Below are 19312 nucleotides of genomic sequence, written 5' to 3'. Positions count from 1 at the left end.
TATTAATCCAGGAATACAAGAGTTAATAAACTGGTGTGGTATTACAAAGAAGCATTTTGCCCACAGATAGCTCACAGGAAGCCTTTTTTCCCTTCTGATAATTTCAAAGACATCTTTATCGGAAGCCTTTCATGTTCAGAAAAATTTGTTCACAAGATTTCTTCCAGGATTTTGGAAGGAGCAAGGCATGGATCCAGGCACGTGTGATGCAGCTGTGTCATGTACATTAACTTCATGCAAATATTGCTGCTGCTGTCCCAGGGAGCAGCAGGAATACCATGACGTGGCAGACCTCGGCTGGCATGCTCCTGGTTTTCTTAAAATCTGAAATGACTTTTTTACACAAAAAAAGCCAACTGGGAGCTCTCAACCAGCAGTGACGTTGCAGCATCCTGGGGTGCTCAAGGGACACAATCCTTTTGCTGCAAGCCCAGTGATCAGAGTGCTCCCAGTGCTGGAAATGGTGGGAATGGGATGTGCTGGACCCACAGGAGGGGGCATTTCCATTCCCTCATCCTGTGTGAGGCAGATGGTCCAGGCACCCTCTGCCATCTGGTGGCTGGGAGTCTGCAAAGGACACGTGAGGTCTCTGGATTAACCCTGTGCCTGTCTCCTTTGTCCCTCTGCCAGCAAAACTTTCCAGCCATCCACTTCTTTTCCACCTGTACTCAGCCTTTTAGGAACTGTTCCATCCCAGTCTCCAGGGCACCACCTGCACGTGGGTTCCAGGGGAGCTCTACAGTTTTGGAATGCTTTAGTTTTCCATCCTGAAAGCCATCCTGGCACACACTCCGAGGCACTATTTCCCTTATAGATTACCCTAAGTATAGGGATAATGGAAATCCATAGGAGATGGAGCAGCTGCAAGCCTGGTGTTGAGGCATTAGCCACAAAGCAGCGTTTCATCACAAAAAAAAAACCATGATAGGAAACATTTGTGTTTCCTGCCTGTGACCCAGTTCCATGCACCGCAGTTTTATTAGTTTGCTCTTGATTAAAAAAGCAATGCTGCTGCTTCATCCTTCAGAATGATTCCCTTTAACAAGTGCTCAAAGAAATTAGGGGTCTTTGATTTGAATGGGCTGTGAAAATATACAAAAAAATATCAATTGTGCCTCCCAGAGCTTTTCAGGATTTTGTAGGGAGCATAAATAGGTTTTGGGAAGGCCTTTCTCTCCAAGACATCCCTGTTTCAAACCCTCCATGGGTATGAATTAAACTCTGCAGGAGTGAATTTTGACCAGAATACCATTAGATTAGGCAAGGCTATATATATATATATATATATATATATATATATATAAAAAAATATACAGATGTGCATTCTGCAAATTATATATACACATGTATGTGTGCATATATTTTTGATGATTTAATCTTACCCACACCTATACACTGAGACTTTCTAAATATAAAACACATCTCCAAAAAAAGACCCAAAGCAGTCAAAATTACAAGTCAAAACCAACCCAGACTTGCTTAGAACCCAGATTCTAAGTGAAAAGCTGCCTTCTATTATCACCACCTGCTCGTGCACGTCTTTTAGCTGTTTCCAAGCCATGATGCACATATAGAACAATCACATTTAGGCTGGAAAAGACCTTTAAGATCATTGAGTCCAACTGTGAGCCCAGCACTGCCAAGTCCTTGGAGAATTATTTTCCCCGCACCAAGCCTAGGGATTGCTGACTGGCACACTGCACCGACAACATGAGATCCTCCTCTGAATCCACCTGCTCGCCCGGAGATAATGCAGCAGGGTTCTGACCTTTCTTCTGACCTTTCTGCCCCTATTGGAACTCCCATTCTGTCTCAGAACAGATTATGCTGCATGAGAGCAAAAAGACTGCAAAAAACGTGGTTTGGTGATTTTGCGGTTTCTGGATTTGCAGAGAAAGCTCCACAATACGAGGTAGCAGAGGACAGGGATGCACCAACATCTCCCTCTGCAGCTCATCCTCATGTCCCACCTTGCTCCACCACATCATCCCCTATTGTCCCCATCCTCACTCTTATTTCTCCCCATTTGCACCCTTTAAACACTGCTGTGTCTCCCAGTTCCCTCAAGCCCTCAGTGGGATTCATGGCCTAAATGCTGCAGGGGATGGGGCAGGACTGTGCCTAGGGCAGCTGGTTCCCCTCTCTCCATCAAAGGAAAGGGCTCACCTGGAACTGGGCGCTGATGCTAGGTGGTTTTTTCTTCTTATGGAGGTGGAGGAGAGATTTGGTAATGCGGTCGTGCAATGTCAGGTTTGTGAGGTGCTTCAGGGACTTCACATCCAGCAAGTGCTGCAGAAAAAAGAGAGAATCCATAGAAAACCCAGATGTTACCATCACACCATCTGCTACATCCTTCCTTTACCTTCACAGGGAGATTAGTTGATGTAATCTCAACAGGGAGCACTGAGGGATGGCTTCCCTGTGAGGGTGGGCAGGCCCTGGCCCAGAGCAGCTGTGGCTGCCCCTGGATCCCTGCAAGTGTCCAAGGCCAGGCTGGATGGGGCTTGGATCACCCTGGGATAGTGGATGGTGTCCCTGCCCATGGCAGGGGGAAGAACTGAATAACCTTTAAGGTCCTTTCCAACACAAACCATTCCATGATTTTATGATTCTCCTCACTCTTAATGAGCAGTTCATTGATTAATTGCTTTGGTGTCTCTCCAAATACAAGATGCACATAGAGAGGAGTAAAAAATGTTTGGTCCTTTCCTGGTGCTCTGCTCCTGACCATAGATGCAGCACCAGTGAGGACCACAAAAAACATTGCTCTTTTAGGGACAGCAGATCTCTTGGCACCTCTTAAAATATAATAAATGTAGCCAAGACAGAGGGAAAGTAACAAGGTTGTTGTCTATCAGTATCTGTGTTGTCTATCAGGAAGTGACCAGCTCTCCTGCATCACTTACTTGCCAATTTTAGTTTCGAGATTTGGTTATTAAATTTCACCAGCATGTAGGTACTCCTCAGGAGGTAAAAGGAGCCAGAGCAGCTTCAAAGAGGATGTAAGTGCTCTTATCTCTCTTTCCCAGCAGAAATCAGGGCTGAAAACCTTTGGGTTTATATGAATTAAAGAGCCTTGAACAGAGCTGAGTTGACAAAAGTCTTGGTGTAGACACAATGGTCTTCTTCATATTCAGCAGCATCACATCACTGTGCTACAGCCTTAACCCACAGACCACAAGGGAGAAAATGCTGCTTCTCACTCACCTTTGGGAGACTGGGTTTGGATTTGAAGTTCTTATTTCGCCTGGGGAGATAACAAACAGCTCAGGTTAATCCACAAGGGCAGTTGTGGAATGGAGGAGTTTATGAGACCAGCCCCTCCAAACCCCACTAGCAGCTGCTGCCCCTAGCTGGCACCGAAATGGGGCTGCCCCTGCATATTGCAGACTGAGAGGAAATGGATCCAGGTCATGGGAATGGTTACACTGGAAGTGATGGCATGCTGGGAATTTGGGAAGAGCAAAGAAGCCAAGTCACAAAACGACTGACCAGGCTCCTGCTTTCCAAACTCCATGTTCATTCCAGCCACCCTGGGATGCTCCCTGAACCTTCCAAGAGTCTGCAGTGTGAATCATCAACATCACCTGCCCAGGTAATTTATAATGGAAACTTTGATATGATGTTAAAGGTGTGACTACATTACATGGCTGCTGTAACTCCAGACTGGTGTGACCAGCAGGTTTGTGCCTTCTCTTCTTTCCTTTGTCTGTCATTCTGAATGAATGAGACAAGTTAAATCAGACACGTTAAATGTACTGGGGCTGCTTTGACCCAACTGGGAAACACCTCCAAGTCTACTTGGTGGCCTGAGAGTTTTATATCCTGGCTATTTACATTCCCCTAACTTCCCATGCTGCTCATTATGCTCCAGGGGTAAGCCCAGACCCCTCCTGGGTACTGACATGAGGATGCCATGGGCCCTCTCCAGCAGTTTGCTGTTGGTTGCGTTGACGAATATCCCATCTTTGTCCAGGAAGGTTCCAGGGCTGGCAAGCCTGTTGTGCCTCATCCCCATCCGGCCATTCCAGCCAACTGCATAGGCATCCCTGAAACACCAGACACCGTTAGGAGAGATTAAAAACACGGTTCTATGAAAAACCAGATCATAAAATAAGCTACTGGTAGAAAATGAGCTGCTGCTTTTTTCTTTCCAGTTTTCATTCACTCCCATGGGATGAGTCCCTGGTGCCAGACAACCATTCTTTACTAAAGCACCTCTCAAAGATCAAATATTCACAAAAGGAACAAATTATCAGCAGGACAATAAGAGCTTCCAGCCCTCCCACACAGAAACCTTGAGTCTACAGATATCTCTGGATACCTTTGGTGGTCTGAAGGACATGAGGCCATGATATCTGGTGCTGACTCTGTCTCCTCAAATTCACACAATCATTCCATTAGGAAAAGAAAAAGCAAATCTAATTCGCAATAAACTCCTTATTTGCCACAAAAATGGATGTCAGCCCCAGATGGATGGACTGGTTGACCCAGAATCACTCTCTGGGACCTGATTACAGAGCAGTCACTCAATTTGGCTCCTGCTGCCATGGAGCATAACTGCTGTGGTCTCCAGAAATGCTCACCTGGCTTCAGAAGGGCTAAAGGGAAGGAGTAGAGGAATCAAAATCCTCTCTTGGAGGCATGGAAACAGATACTTGACCAAACTACACATCAGGACAAGCAATTTCCAGAGATAAGGAGCCTTCCAGTGGTATCTGGGGGACATGAAGCCCCTTATGGACAGCACCCAAACAAAATACTTTTGTCTTGGTGTGTTTTTAGTGGTTTGTTGGGGGTTTTTTAATTCTAAGCTTTTTTACCAGTCTTGTAGAAATCATCATGCAAAATAAAAGCAATCTAAGGAATGATGTGGGGCCTGGAATGCCCACCCCTGCCCACCCCCAAGCTATCTCAGACAGGAGGAAAAGGAACAGGAGGAGACTCCAGGCTGCACCAGGTCACGAGGATGCTGAAGGACACGGTGCTTTAAACGTGGCCTCAGGCACCGGCTACTTCTGAGGTCTGACAACAAGAGAGTCCTTTGATTTGGAGGAAAGGCAAATCTCAAGTGCCACATGGAAATTAAAAAATAAAGGATGTAAAGCTGTATGTTCAGGCAGCTCAAAGCCTGGAGCCAGATCCTCAGAGCAACGTCACCTCACTGCCTCATCTGAGCACTTCCCAAATTCCTTGCTGATCCTATTAAATCAGCATTTTGACACGGACCACTATTATAAGGAGGGATTGATCACAGCAAAGAAAAACCCCTGGCTAAGTGCTCCAGGACCTGCTTTCTTAAGCATTCCATTCACAGATTGTTAGAGAGAAGCTTGAATATCCAAGTGATCCCTCCTGTTCACCTTTCTTCTCTTTACATCCATCCACCAAAACCCTTCTGTTTGCAGGTGGGAAAAAAACCCCACCAGTTGATGGGAACCACTAAAGCTCAAGAGCCACCTTTGGGATGTACAATACCATTAATCCTGGCCAACCTCTCTGGAAAACCCTAGAAATTCCCATGTGGTTTTGAAAAACCCAAGAGATAAAATGACAGCTCTGATGGTTATGGATGCTTTAGGATGGATATGTTCACATGCCAACAGATGCAGGCTTTTGGTACCTCAGGGTCAATCACCTCACTGAGCCCAGCCAGCTGTTTCCAGACCAACACCAGGGGCTCAGACACCCCTGCACATAAAAGTGTCACTGGTGAGCACAAACCAGCAGGATCCCAACCAGCCCAAGTGGTTTTGGTTAGGCATGGCCTGGCCTTCATTTCTCAGCAGCTGGGGAAGGCACTTGGAACACTCTGCTGAAGCCTGATTTCCCACTCAGCATGTGCAAACCACCTGTCCACTTTTTTCTGAGATCAGAGGAGAGCACTTGGCTTCCTAAAGCCTCCACAGTGACTTCCTGAGTGATGTCATGCCTCAAAATTGCTTTTAGAAACAGGCCTTGAGCTATCCTGTAGGATGGATGCATGACAAGACTTATCAGCAGCCACATGATCATGAGATGGCTTTGAAAGCAATTCCTGTTTAATTTGGAGCTGTAATTGCTTGCCAGTTGATCTGCTGGGAAGCTGCTAAAGCCAATCTCTCTTCCAGATGTGTTACCTGCACTCCTGTGCTCACCTCCTCCTGCTCAACAAGTGCCATTTACCTGAAATACCAATATTCATCAAGTGGGACACAACTCTCCAGACCAAGAGCAGCTACAATGAAAGGAATCAAAATCACCTGCCTACTCTGAAAGCCCAGCTGGACCCTGGAAATCTTCTGAGACACCTGGTTTGTACTTCCAGAAGGATGGGGAAAAGGTGACATTTGGGAATCCATTACTGATGATGCCCAAGGGAAATGAAGATCATGGACCATGCTATTGAGGCACCACAGGAGGAGGAACACAGGAGTTAGGATGATTCCAAAAGCCCATTTTCTGCAAATAAAGGCTCAGATTAAGGCTGCTGATAGGACACAGCTGCTGAGGATGAGGAAGGAAAACACAGTTCCTCAATTCTGGCTGTTTAGGCTGACTTGTCTGCTGTGCTGGCACGGGTTAAGTCACATAAGCAGAGCTGACCACACGCTGAACTCCACAGTAAATAAACACATCCTCCTCTTTGCCTGGGTCAGGAGGAGTTTCCCTGCTTTTAGAATGTCCCTTTGCTGAGATAATTGAAATATTTTGAGCTACAAAAATGTTGGCAGCCCAAGCTCCTTTTAGACTCCTAAAGTGCTTCCAAAGCTGGAGTTGGGCAGTCAAGAAAAGCCCTGTCCCAGTTCACAGATACTCTTTATGTGGCAAAGGTTGGATAGAGAAACTGCAGGAATCCTCTTATCTACAAGGGAAGATCTCCAAAGGGACAAAGTTTCACATTACGTTATCTTGAGGGAAACTTGCACAATCAGAGGTGCTGGAAGCAGGGAACGTCACCTCTGGAGACACCAACCTTCCCTGCTTTGAGTGTTACCAAGCACCGAATGTCATCACAACCCAACCCATCAGAGCCCCAGCAGCTGCAGCATTACAGAAAGGAAAGGAAGGTGGCAAAGACTGAGGTGAGGACAGCCAGGTTCCTTCCCAGGACAGGGTGACACTGCTTGTGGATTTCTGATCAAACTCAAGAAGTGGCACAAATTTATGAATTCAATTCCACCATTTTAAGTAAATCCCATTCTCTCTAATCACTGAAATGGGCTTGTAATGATGTGAGAACGTTCAGTTCTCCTTCAGGAGGATGCCACTGCCTCTCTCAAAGGGAAGGAATTCAGAGGAAGAAGGACATTCTTCTCCTAGAAAAAAAGGAACTATGTGTATCTAATTTTTGTTGTGGCTGTTTGGCATTAAAGCCATTAAAAATGAGCCTTCGTAACATCCTTTGAAGGATATTTAATTTTGTGTGGAAGGGAAGCAACTGGGATGCAAGGACAGATTTAATGGACACATTTCAGGAGACAAGACTCAGACTCCTCTTGACTTGTTCTGGGCTTCTCATAAAGACACACTGGAATATCTGCAGCCCCAAGCAGTGGTTGTAGGAGCTGAGGGTGCTCCTTGCCCAGCTCACAGGGAAGCAGAGAGGCACCCCATGCCTTCAGAGGGGCATCAGGAAAATCAGATCTCCTGGGATGTGCAGAGGAATAGCACAAGAGTAGCTGAGAAAAGGATCTGTGTCCAGACATGCCTTGGAAATGAAGACTTTGGCTTCACAAGCAAGTTAATTCTGGAACAGGAATGAAAAAGACTTTTCAGAAGAGGCACAGATCTGTATCTCAAGTGTAGATCTGAGTCTCATTCAGTAGCTGCTTAAATGGTCAGAAACTTCAAGGAAGGAATTAAAAATAAAAACATACATAAAATCTGTAAAAATCAATCAATTTTGAAGCAAATGTGCTTTTTTTCCTCTTGAAAACCAGCATTTGGCAAAGGACCATCTCAAACCCGTACCTTCCATGTTTTCCACATTCCAGGGTGCCTGGAGCCACCACATGCTGCATGCAGTTCTGCACCCAAACCTGTCCTCCTTAAATGACTATTTCCTTGATATTGGCACATTCATTCATTTCTTTAAGCTTCTTCTCCCCTCGTAGTACACCCACCACCACCAACTGCTGCCTCTGACACAGGGAACTTGCTTTCCCTGACTGCTGTTTAGTCGGGAAAGGTGCTTAGATCCCATCATATGGCAGAGAAAGAACGAAGAGAAGATTGAAAGGAGAGATGGGAGAAATGTCAATAGAGCCATTTTTAGGTACAGACAGTGCCCTCCCACCCCAGATTCCCGGCCATGCCAAGGTGGAAGCAGAAGCCTTACCGTGGGCTCCTCTCGTTGATGGTGTTGACTCCCTGGAGGTCTGAGAGCGGCGTCCGCGGGCTCTTCCGAGTGATACCTGAAGCAGCACATGAAGAAGACGTTTCCAGCTGGCTCACAGCCAACAGACAATTAGCAGAGCCATCCCCACAGACAATTAGCAGAGCCATAGCTGAGCCCTGACTGTGGCGCGGAGCGGCGCGGACGTGTCCTGGCACATGCCGGGCACAGCCGGGTGCCAGGGATGCCATCGCTCCCCGGTCCCACCTCCCTGCCAGAGTCATCACCCTTTGAGTAACACTGTTTGCTCCAGCCTCTAATTCCCCTCCCACACACACATGGGGTGCTTCAGGGACACGCTGTCCCCACCAGCAAATGGGGTGAGGGAAGGAGCTAATGGGGGGGAGCAGCCACTCATGTTCTCCGTGTCCAAGAGATTCCCAAGCTTTCCACTGTGCATGGTATAACCCAGCTGCATGGGCAAAACACCTGGACATAATGAGAATGCTTGAAAAAATGGGCATTTACTCCTTAGACACTTCTCTCCCTCCCTCCAAATATATGGACATGTGCAGCAAGTAGGAAATACTTTATACACTATTTCATGAAGGCTTGATTGCCAATTGAGCCTATATCCTTTGATACCTGAAATAATTTATTTGTAATAAAATATGTCTAATAAAACAATATATTAAATAAAGTATCTATTTTGCATTCAGCCAAGGAAGCTGCCACACATGCTTACAGTAGCAGCTGCTGTCTTCCCCGAAGTGGAAATGTTTTGTAACCAAGCACTTACAAAGACAATTTTTGTAGACAACAGAACACTTCAAGTCACCAAACCACAGAAATGTAAAGATCTGATAATGTGGAGTTTGACATGAAAACAGCTGAGCAATTTTATAACTGTCTCAAAATCACTGCTGTGAGACAGGAAAAATCACAGCTCGCACCTCAGCATGGGGAAAATGTGTTTTATTCTACCCTGAGACATCTACAGTGGAAAAAACCAGGGAAAATAAAGCTTTCTAAAAAGAAAAAAGTCTAAACTAGGGTTTGTAGCAGGATAGGAGGAAGCAATGGCATATCCCTTCCTCCCCATATTTATAATTCCTCTATTTCATGCAGCCCAGGTGCTGAGCTGAAAGATGTCCTGGCGATTTGTTATTCCGAAAGATGAACACAAAGCAAATACGCTGAGACCTGAGCCCATCCTGCTGCTCTGAGCCTGGAATTCCTGAGGAGAAGCTGAATTCCTACCAAAGTCAACGGTGACTTTACCAGGACATTTACTGCCCTCCTTGCCCTGTTAAGGTGTTGTAACAGCTCATCTTGAAGAGGAACAGGAGAAGCAGTTCATCTTGAAGTGGGCAGGAGATCCCTGAAAAGGTTGATGGTCCACCTGATTAAGTTTTTGCATCTAAAGGTGCCCAAATATTCTGGACATGGAAATGTCAACAAAAGAAAATTTGAGGGTGTGCTGCCCCAGGTCATCTTTGAACCCAGCCTGTGCTCCAAAGCAGAACCAACCAAATCACTCCTGCTGAGGTCTGGCATCTCCAGCACTGGAGGCTTTCGGAAAGCATGGCAGGAAATGCATCCGAGTGCTTAACAACACCCAAGCTCAAAATCCTTTTCAATTCTGCTTTTTGCCATTTAAGCCATTTTTGGTTTACATTTCTTGACCTAGGAGTGTTCTTGTACCTCTTTCAAGACTGGCATTTCTGTGTCCAAAGTCCTGATGTAGAGCACAGAAACTCAATTGTAAAAAGGGAAAAATGGGAATAACCAGGAGTCTGCTTAAAATGTTGCATTAGTAATTTGTGTAGCTAGTTTTAGACTAAGAAAGCATCTAATGTCTAGCTGGATCTATTTTTAATATAGATTAATATGTTTTAATTCGCTTGGATATTCCCCTGTTAAGGTCCAGAAGGTTTTTCTTGTCTAAAGGAGTCCATGAAAATTGGATTTCACTGATATTTCCAAGATTTTTTAGAATATCTTTTTGGAGCAAAATCTGTCTTCCTACCATTCCCTGCACTCCCCACCAAAGAGAAGGTCTAAAACACTTTCCAACACAGCAAGTCAAGCTGAAGTGATGAAGACAAGGTTGTATCAAATTATCCCTGCATCCTTGCATTGCTCAGGAAAAGGGAATTTCTATTTCAGGCTTTCAGGTAACAGCTGCACTTAAACTGCATCGTGGTTCTGCACCTTAAGTGACTTGTTGATTGACAAAGGTCACAGTGCACAAGTTGGGTTAAAGAGAATTGCTTTAGATACACCAAATATAAAGACTTTTCTACCTTGTGCCATCACTTGGCTCTTTAAAGAAGGAATACAGCCAAAAAAGCTGTCATGTTTCTTATTTCTGGGAAATAAAGGGGATTTTTATAAACAGAAGGTAAAAAGGTCTTGGACTTCAGATGGTGAGTTGCACCCAGCCTTGAGGATTGTGTATGGTGAATATGGGCCATTAAATTGTAGGAATTGATACTCAGCAGGAAAGAACATGTGAATGGCAACAACCTCTCACTCCCTTCATCCAGCTCAGATACAGCCTGATCTGCTTTACACTTCAGGCAGAAAATTATTCTGATTTTTCAAGCATATTCCCCTTCCTTCAGCCGCAGTGTTTCAGCAAGACGGACTGATTTACCAAACAGGTCTTTGCTCTTGTTGAGAAGAGTTTTGGATAAGCCCTGTCTACTCCCTAGGGGTGAATGTCAACCAGCAGAGCTCCAGTCTTGAATCAGAGGTGTCTAAACCCAGTGCCTTGCTCTGGAGGGACTGGTGGACTCCATGGCTCCAGGGAAGCAGCTGATGGTAAGGGAAGGGCGAGCAGCTGGCTCCAGAAGCTGAATACCAAGGGACCTACAGGGAATCTCAATAAACTCATCAAACCAATTTGTTTCTCTCTTTGTTCAGAACTAATTGCACAGTTCAAGACAAGGAGATGACCCTGGTTGCTGTCTCAAGGATTGCGTGGATGTATAAGCTCATCTGACCTGTGGGAAAAGCTGAGTCCCTGGGGCCGAGCTTGCCTGTGGGTGGATTCTGAACCGGAACATTATGCACGCTCCAAGCCCACCTCAGCTTTCCAAGGCTGGGAGCCTGGGGAAGCAGGAGCACACCCCTTGGGAAGGTGGAAAGATCTCTGAATGCAGAACAAGAATTACTCATTTGCCTGGTCAGATACCAATTCACAAACTGTGGCAATGCTCTTCTTCTTAGACCTATTGGCTGGATTTATCCTAAGAGATCTCAAATTGTGTGAACTAGTCTGTGTTAGTGAGGTTTTGAGGTGTTGAGCTCAACACTGAGCTCAACTTCCTGCTTCCCACTATATTAAAGCTCTAAGTATCACATGAGTTGTATGAATTTCCTTTTTCCCACCTAAGGAACTGCAAACTAAACCCCTCAAAATTGCCCATATTGCTGAGCCAAGCTAAGAATTAAATTGATTCATTAATTGCAAGTAAAATCACTCTGCTGATAACCACTTTCCTTTCCAATCGTTTCTTAGTAGTATCAGTAAGGTCACTTAGCACAACACCACTTAATAAAATCTAAAATCAAATAAAATTTAGTATCACTCCTTTTCTATTTTCTCACAGCAGTGTTGGGAACTAGTAGGGGAAAATAATGTAGTTAAATTAAGAATGAAAGCCTAAATTAAGACCTAAACCACCATTGCTCCCCCAACCCCACATGCTGCAGGAAGCACAGACATCTGACAGAAGGTTTCTAACAGGAAACCCATATTTATGAAGATTTAACATGCACCTACTGTACTTACCATGCTCAGCTCTACAGAAAAAAAGGTAGTTTCCACTTACACCTAAATTTCATGAAGTTTAAGCAAGTTGGGCTGAAGCTTTGCCCATGCAGAGAAGCTCTATTTCTGTCAGCTTTAACACACAACATGAAGGAAGAGAATAATGGTATGAAAATAATATATCTAAACATGAGAGCACCAAATATCTATTTAAATATAAAAATAAAATAGAGTAGTGCAGGCAAGAATGTCCATGTTGTCATGCAGGATGAGTTTATTACATGACAGAGGAGTGAAGATGAAGAAATGGAGACCAAGTGCATCATTTTGTAAAATAACATTGACAATGCTTCTGTTTTAAGTAAAAGCCCTGGGAGACATTATTTTCACAAGCTAAAGATATTTCTGAAGTCCAATGAAATCCAAATTAAATTGAATTCCAGCTGTACCAGCCTTGTATCAGGAATTTTCTTTATTAATGTCAGTGAGTAAATGGGGAAACCGCCAACAAAATGATTTTTGTCAGATCTCAAGAGATATGGGTTTGCTTAATTTGACTCTTCCAACTCTACCTAATCATTTCCCAATAGGTTCAAAACTGCTCTAAGGCAGCTGGTTTGATCATGGAGAGCTCCTCAGGCCTGTTTTTTATCCTTTCTCCATGGAATGCACCTGGTTTCCATTTCTGGACGTGTGAGTGTGGTATGAGAGGGAAGGGCGGGTGGTGGAGCCTTACTGTACTTCTCCTCCTTGCACCTCTGCAGGATCTCTAAGCTCCTCTGATGAACTGGGTGGTGGAGAAAGCTAAAACTATCCACACTTTTCAAAACCGCACATGGCACTGCATCATCATGCCCTTGGGAAGCAAAATAAAAACAAACAAAAAATAATGGAGAGAAGAGAAAGATTTTATAAGCAGAGATCAGGAGAGGGGAAGGAACAAGCCCGAAGGAGCTCGAGGGTCACGCGTTTTTGTGCTCGACACAATTTAACTGCGGTTTCCTCCGCACGGAGCTGTGGCACGGGAGCAATGGGCTGGACTACATCCCAGTCCCAATTACAATCATCATTAGACAGAGCATAAACACTTAATAATCACTCCAAGATCTTTTGGCTAAAAAGAGGATTATTACATAAATCTTTACTTTTATTAATTTATTTTTAAAATCTTTTCCATGTCTCTGCCTGGTGTTACCCACAAATCCCTGCCCAGATGCTCCATGACACAACCAGCTGGAATTCTCATTTTGCATCCCAGTGCTACATTTTGGCAATTAAAAGGAAAAATATGAATTATTTGCATTAAGCACCATTTCCATATTCCCTGAGGGCAGAGAACACAGTGTCTGGAGATCGGCAGGATGGGTTTGGGTTGGAAGAAACCATCGATGTGTGGCCAAGAGGATTTCTGATGCCCAGCTGTGAGCAACAGGGTGGCAGAGAGGTGACGCCAGTGACAATGTACCAACACACAGAGCCTCTCTGCCATGGCTGGCCAAGGCCAGGATGTGCCACACTCCCAGGGAGGCGTGGGGAGGTCACCGTGGAGTCACTTTGTGCCAGCACCTACGGCAGCATTTCATATCAACACATCAAACCGTCGGAAAGGACTGGTCTGCATCTTCTGCAGGAACACGGTCAAGGAGCGTCCTCCTCACCTTAACACCAGGGAGACCTCAAACACCAAGCTTTTGGTTGCTGTCACCTTCATTTGGCACGTGTAGCCTTTTTTATTGATTATTTTGAGGGCAGTAGGGTTTTTTTTGTGATCAGCTTCAGGAATAAATCTGCAGAAACCAGTGGGATTATTTTTAAGCAGGAATTATCCAAGGAACAACCCTTGTTGGCCAAATCCAACTGCAGAGCCCATCGAGGACAGGCACAGCCTCAAGACCACAAAGCCTTCATCAGAGCAAGGATATAGGTCCAGCAAAACCAAGTCTCTGCAGTGTAGTTTGTATGAACAGCACTATTTTTTCCATTAATTTTCCATTATTGCTAAGAATTAGAGGGTTTTGCATAATAAATGTGTATTGATGACAGCAGAAAAAGTCAATCAGCCAATTTTCTTTCCTAAAATGCTTGACAGTGTTCCTTTAATCCAAGTTCACAAACAAATCCAGTTCTAACACGCAGTTCTATTGGACCATTTCGATCCTCATTGATAAACTTAGTGATAAGAAGAATTAAAAATCAAATTATTGAAGAGTTCCATCCTTCAGCTAAGTACAGCTTGCCCGATCCTGGCTTCCTTCATTCGAGGAGCGTTGGCAGCACTGTAAGAAGCATCACTCAGGCAGAACACAAAGGTACCAAAGAAAATTCACAGTGACACCACTTTGCTGCTCTTCACCTTCAAGCTAACGAGGACAATCAAACAATCACCAAAAGCTGCACTAGGAGGGTATCAGGAGCACAAGAAAAGAAGAGTCCCCAAAGCCAGCAAGAAAAAATGCTGATTATCCTTCCAGAAGCATCTGCTTGGCATGGAGGAGACAACCAAAAGGATGATGTGGAAAGGAAGCCGAGCAAAAATTCGCAGAGCTGCTTAGACATAAGCAAGGGATTTTTCCAGAAAATCCCTGTTGGGTATTGCAAGCGTAAAAGCACAAGAGATCCAGTTGGAGTTCAGACAAAGAGTGCAAAGAACCTTTAATTAAAAGAAGCATGTTTTGGGTATTTCCCTGCTCCCTCACTTCACCTGCCTGATGGATGAGGAAAGGACCTCAAAAACCAAGAAGAGGCAGCATGTCTTGAAAAAATATCTGTACAAATATTGTGTGCATGTGGATGACTGTGTGAGAGAGGCTCTTCTTACTCCACCATCATTTTGTCAGAAGCTCCACATCTGTGGGGAGGTAGATGCTCAAATCCAGCTAATTAAAGCCATCAAGGTTTGATAAAAAACAAAATAAACCTCCAACATGTGCTGCCTTTGGTTCTCTTGTTCTGTTTATCAAGATGGGAGAATTTTACTGATACTTTAATAAACTCACAAATGTTTTCTGCCATAGAGGCAAAGCATCAGTTTGGTGTTTTTCTGCATTATTTTGGAGAGAAGAAGGGAATTCCAGCATCTGGCAGTGGAGGCATTTTGCCACTCCAGCCTGTCACACTGTCCTGACACTGGCTGAGCCTTCTGCCCGTGTCTACCTCTTCCACAGCCACCGGATGTGACAGGATTTTGGAGGAGGACAATGGAACAGGGGATGTTCCACACCAGTGGCTGTAAGGTCACACCAGCAAGAAAACACTGAAAACACTGGAAACACTGGAAACACTGAAAACACTGCTACTGACCTCAGCTTGCTAAGTGTGACCTGGGCAAAGTAGAATCCCAGAATGGTTTTGAGTTGGAAGGGACCTTAAAAATCATCCAGTCCTGCCACGAGCAGGGACACCTTCCACTACAGGCTGCTCTGAGGCCTGTCCAGCCTGGGTGGTCATGCTTGGACATGCTGGGTAGCTCTCCAAGAGGGCAAGGACAGTGATCCCAGCTCTGCCACTTCCTGTAGGCTAAGTTTTCTCCACAGATAAGGTGCACCTCAGTATGGAATTTAGATTTAGGTAATCACCTCCCACTAGTGCTGCCTGCATAATGGAGACTTGCTCATGACTTTTTCCCAGTTTGATGCACATAAAAGCTCAGGGTATAAATGACCTGAGGATTGCTGGTAAGTTTAAGACAAACCTTATCCAGCTTTCTGAAGGTTTGTATTTCTTTGACTCAAAACCCAGACGGTACAAAGCACAAAGCCATTTGAATACAGGCTAAAGGACATGGACAGATAATGGAGCAGCACCATGAAAAGGTTTAGAAATTCAGCCATAACCATGTATTGGTTAATTTTGGTATGGAAAGAGAAGGTGATGCAAGAACTGAGTCTCAGAATTGTTTCAAGACCTCCTGGACTCATCCAGTTATATCTATATATCTTTAATCATGTACAAAGGATCATATCTATTATATCTATTGATATAGATAGATATAGAGAGATATAAGCAAGTTACCACTACAAACTCTGGACTGAGAAGTGGGAGTGAGGAGATGAGCATGGCAGTGTGCAGGACCAGTTGCCAGAGACACAGAAAGCGAAGCAGGGCTTGAAATCAGCTCTTAGTTCCTGAGATTGAATGATTTTTTCTTATCTTCCAGATTACCTCATTTGAGTTCAGCCTGGGGTTTATTCAAGATGAAAATGCAAAGATGGATTTTGGAAACCACCTCTTTGGAGTGGCCTTTCTCCCAACGCCAAACATCTTTGCCATCTCCCTCTGTGGTTACTCTGTCCAAAAATGCTGCCTTGATGTGCCAGACAGACCCAGGCTCAAGAGAATTGGCCCTTTTGCTGCATCCAAGAGGTGTCAGAGGAAGAACCCCAAGAGCTGAAAGTTGATTTTTTTGCCTCCTGCTCTTCTTGGGATTTGCTCCCAAGAAAATTTTCATTCTGCTTGAAGAGTTTGCATCCCTGTGCTCTTTGTCCCAGGCTCCCTCACTCACCTCGATGCAAACCTCACTGATTAGAAAGTAATTCATGATGCAGCTCTGCGTTTAATTTTAACCCAGCTGACATTTTCCCTGCTGAGGCTCTAATTCCATCACGGATTTCAAGCCCTTTTGTGCCCAGAAATGAATAGTAATAGCTTGTACCCGTCTTTCCGAAATTGCTTTATGCAGAGAAATGGTCTAAAGGCACAGTCAGGTCTTGCCTGCCACAGCATGATGATGCACCATCACTTTCCTTTAATTTAATGCCCCTGTGATCCGTGGTTCTGGATGGCTGCAAAGGCATGAATTTTGCTAGACAAGAGATATGCTCTCCTGCAGCTGAAAATGTGAACAGCTTGGAAAATGATAGGAAGATTTATTGCCTTTTTTTGTTTCCAGATGTAACAAACAGTTCAAGAATTATTATAAAAATAATTTGCTTTTTTTGCTGGATAATTTGTATGTCTCTGTTTGAATGACTTGGGTTTTTCTATCCATGCATCCTACAAAAAGGAAAAATTAAAGCAGCAGTAAAATGAAAATATTTCCTTATGATATGTTAAAATCCAATTGGTACCTTTAAATGTGACTTCCACAAGAAACCTACCTGTTATTTCAACAGCTTCTAATAGATTCAGAACTCCTATTAAGTCAGGCTACTTAAAACACAGTAATAACACATTAAAGCCAAATTGCCAGTGGAGAACAGGCTCCAGACCAGGTGATGAGCACACATACCAGTTTTCTTCTCCACGTATCGTTTTCCAGCCTCCCTAAAGGCAACCATGGCCCTGAAAAAGGCCCTCAGGACGGCCCAGCGGAAAACAGCCACGGGATCAATCCCGATCATCCCACAGATAAAGGCGTTCTTGCTGCTCCGCAGGAGAGCAACGATGTCTGGGCGCATGTGATCCGTGTTCTTCTCTCGGAAATCCTAGGGAAGGAGGAGGAGGAAAGAGGAAAATAAACAATATCCACATGGTACTCCAGGTAGGATCTTCTGGCCTATCTCTGGGCCAGCACAACTATTGAATTCTGTTTCTTTTTTCTCTCCTGCTCCCATATCAGATAGCTCTTGATGACCATCAGCTCTGATGCTTATCATGTGCATTTCTTGCATCAGAAACAGGATGAGAGATTTACAGCTGCAAATCCTGAGGCTGTTTCTCACACAGGCTCATCTGACCACCGGAATTCCTTCTGTTAATAACTGGCATGAATAGAAAGAGTCAACTTTGGAATCATTCGTGTGGGATTCCAGAAAGTACCTGTGGCAGTGGGATGCTGAGACCTAAGCACATATAACCTGTATTAAAAGTGGCTAATGATGAGGAAAACACTGGGTTTTCTACACAAACCAAGCCCAGAAAGGCCACCAGACACCCAAGTTCAACTTGTCATTCAGGTGTAGCACTGAGCTCACTGCGTTATCCCTAAATTCTTCCCGAAATGCTCACATGGAGGAAAACAGGAAGATCCTGTCCCTGTCACATTTTCATTTCCCTAAAAACTTCTCTCCTGACCATCCCATCTTCTTGGGCCAAGTCCTCTCCAAAACATCTCTGTGGAGCCTCTGGGGCTTCCCTTCCCAATCCCTGATTTAGATGAAAGCAACTGCCGGGGAACAGCTGGGGGACAGACCTTGACTCCGTACTTCACTTTGCCCGCGTAGTGTTTGATGATGAAAGCTGGCTCCATCACTGCTGGGAATTCAATGTAGGAGTTCCCTTCGTGTTGACGCTTGAATTTGTCCAGCAGTGTCTGATTTGTGGCTTGAGGAAAACTGAGTGGAGAGAATCGAAAGGAAGAAGCTGAAAACCCAACGGGAAAACTTTTCCACTTCTTTCTTGGCCACAAAAAGGAAAACAGAGACTTTCTGAGCTCCCACTTCTCAGTCTGCTTCAGCAGAGCCTCTTGGTAAGAGAAAGCCAACCCTCCATCCTCAAACTTCATGGAAATCTCCTGCATGGGAATGTATTTCACAACTTTACCCAATTTAAGTCGATTTATCCCAGGACAGTATCACTGGGAGGGCATCACTGCTGCTCTCATGTCAATGAGACAAGAAGTGGGGGAGAAACCTGCAAAGGCAAATGGTGGGAGAAGACCTCATTCCCCTGGCCATGTGTATCTGACCTCAGCAAAACCACCTGGCCTTTCCCTGCCTTTCCCAGGGAGGAAACTGGCACGAGCATCCAATGGGAGAAAGGTTCTCCTGCAAAGTTTCCACACCAAGGCAGCCCCAGAAGCCACACGTTCACCCAAGAACTTCTCCTGAGACAGATGGATTCAACCAAGGATGCAAACCTGAGCCAAGTCCCTGATGCCCATAAAACCCTGTGGAAATGCAGCCCCTCTGGACAAGTGTCCTCACTTCACTCTGGTTCAGTTTTTACCAGTAAATTGATAAATCCACCTTATATCTCAATAACAGCACCTACACATCCTGCTTTAACTCATGGTCTTGGGTTCAGCACCTTCACGCTGTCACACCCCAAGAGATAGGGAAAGAAATGAAGAGAGAAGCAAAGGAAACCTTTTCTCTTCCCTTTAATCAAATAAATTCTGGAAAGGAATTTTAATTATTATTTTTTAAGGCTTTTTGCTCAGCTGGTTGATTCTCCACTCTGTGTGTTGCCACCTCAAAAACAACACTAGAAACACCAATCAGCCCAGAGAGCTATTAGCACCTTTGTGGGAAGTTGTTTTTTTCCCAGAAAGCTGAAGA

The 19312-nt window shown here is 44.6% G+C and overlaps 1 protein-coding gene across 6 annotated transcripts in view; it reads right to left on the bottom strand.

Annotated features, from left to right (window-relative positions):
• Positions 1 to 19312, bottom strand: part of MYO9A (myosin IXA) — a 173401-nt gene that overhangs the window by 29738 nt on the left and 124351 nt on the right. For all 6 annotated transcript variants that reach the window (XM_058847326.1, XM_058847322.1, XM_058847324.1 and 3 more), the window contains exons 13-19: positions 18226 to 18367; positions 17323 to 17518; positions 12832 to 12951; positions 8321 to 8396; positions 3906 to 4049; positions 3208 to 3247; positions 2167 to 2289 (exon numbers count right to left, since the gene is read on the bottom strand). In XM_058847326.1, coding sequence (XP_058703309.1) covers positions 2167 to 2289; positions 3208 to 3247; positions 3906 to 4049; positions 8321 to 8396; positions 12832 to 12951; positions 17323 to 17518; positions 18226 to 18367 — 841 coding nt within the window. The remainder of the gene's footprint in view (positions 1 to 2166; positions 2290 to 3207; positions 3248 to 3905; positions 4050 to 8320; positions 8397 to 12831; positions 12952 to 17322; positions 17519 to 18225; positions 18368 to 19312) is intronic.

The sequence above is a fragment of the Poecile atricapillus genome, chromosome 11 (assembly GCF_030490865.1).
Source record: "Poecile atricapillus isolate bPoeAtr1 chromosome 11, bPoeAtr1.hap1, whole genome shotgun sequence".
NCBI classification, from domain to species: domain Eukaryota; kingdom Metazoa; phylum Chordata; class Aves; order Passeriformes; family Paridae; genus Poecile; species Poecile atricapillus.
Note: the sequence above shows the minus strand (reverse complement) of the source record. Positions and strands in the feature narration are given on the sequence as shown.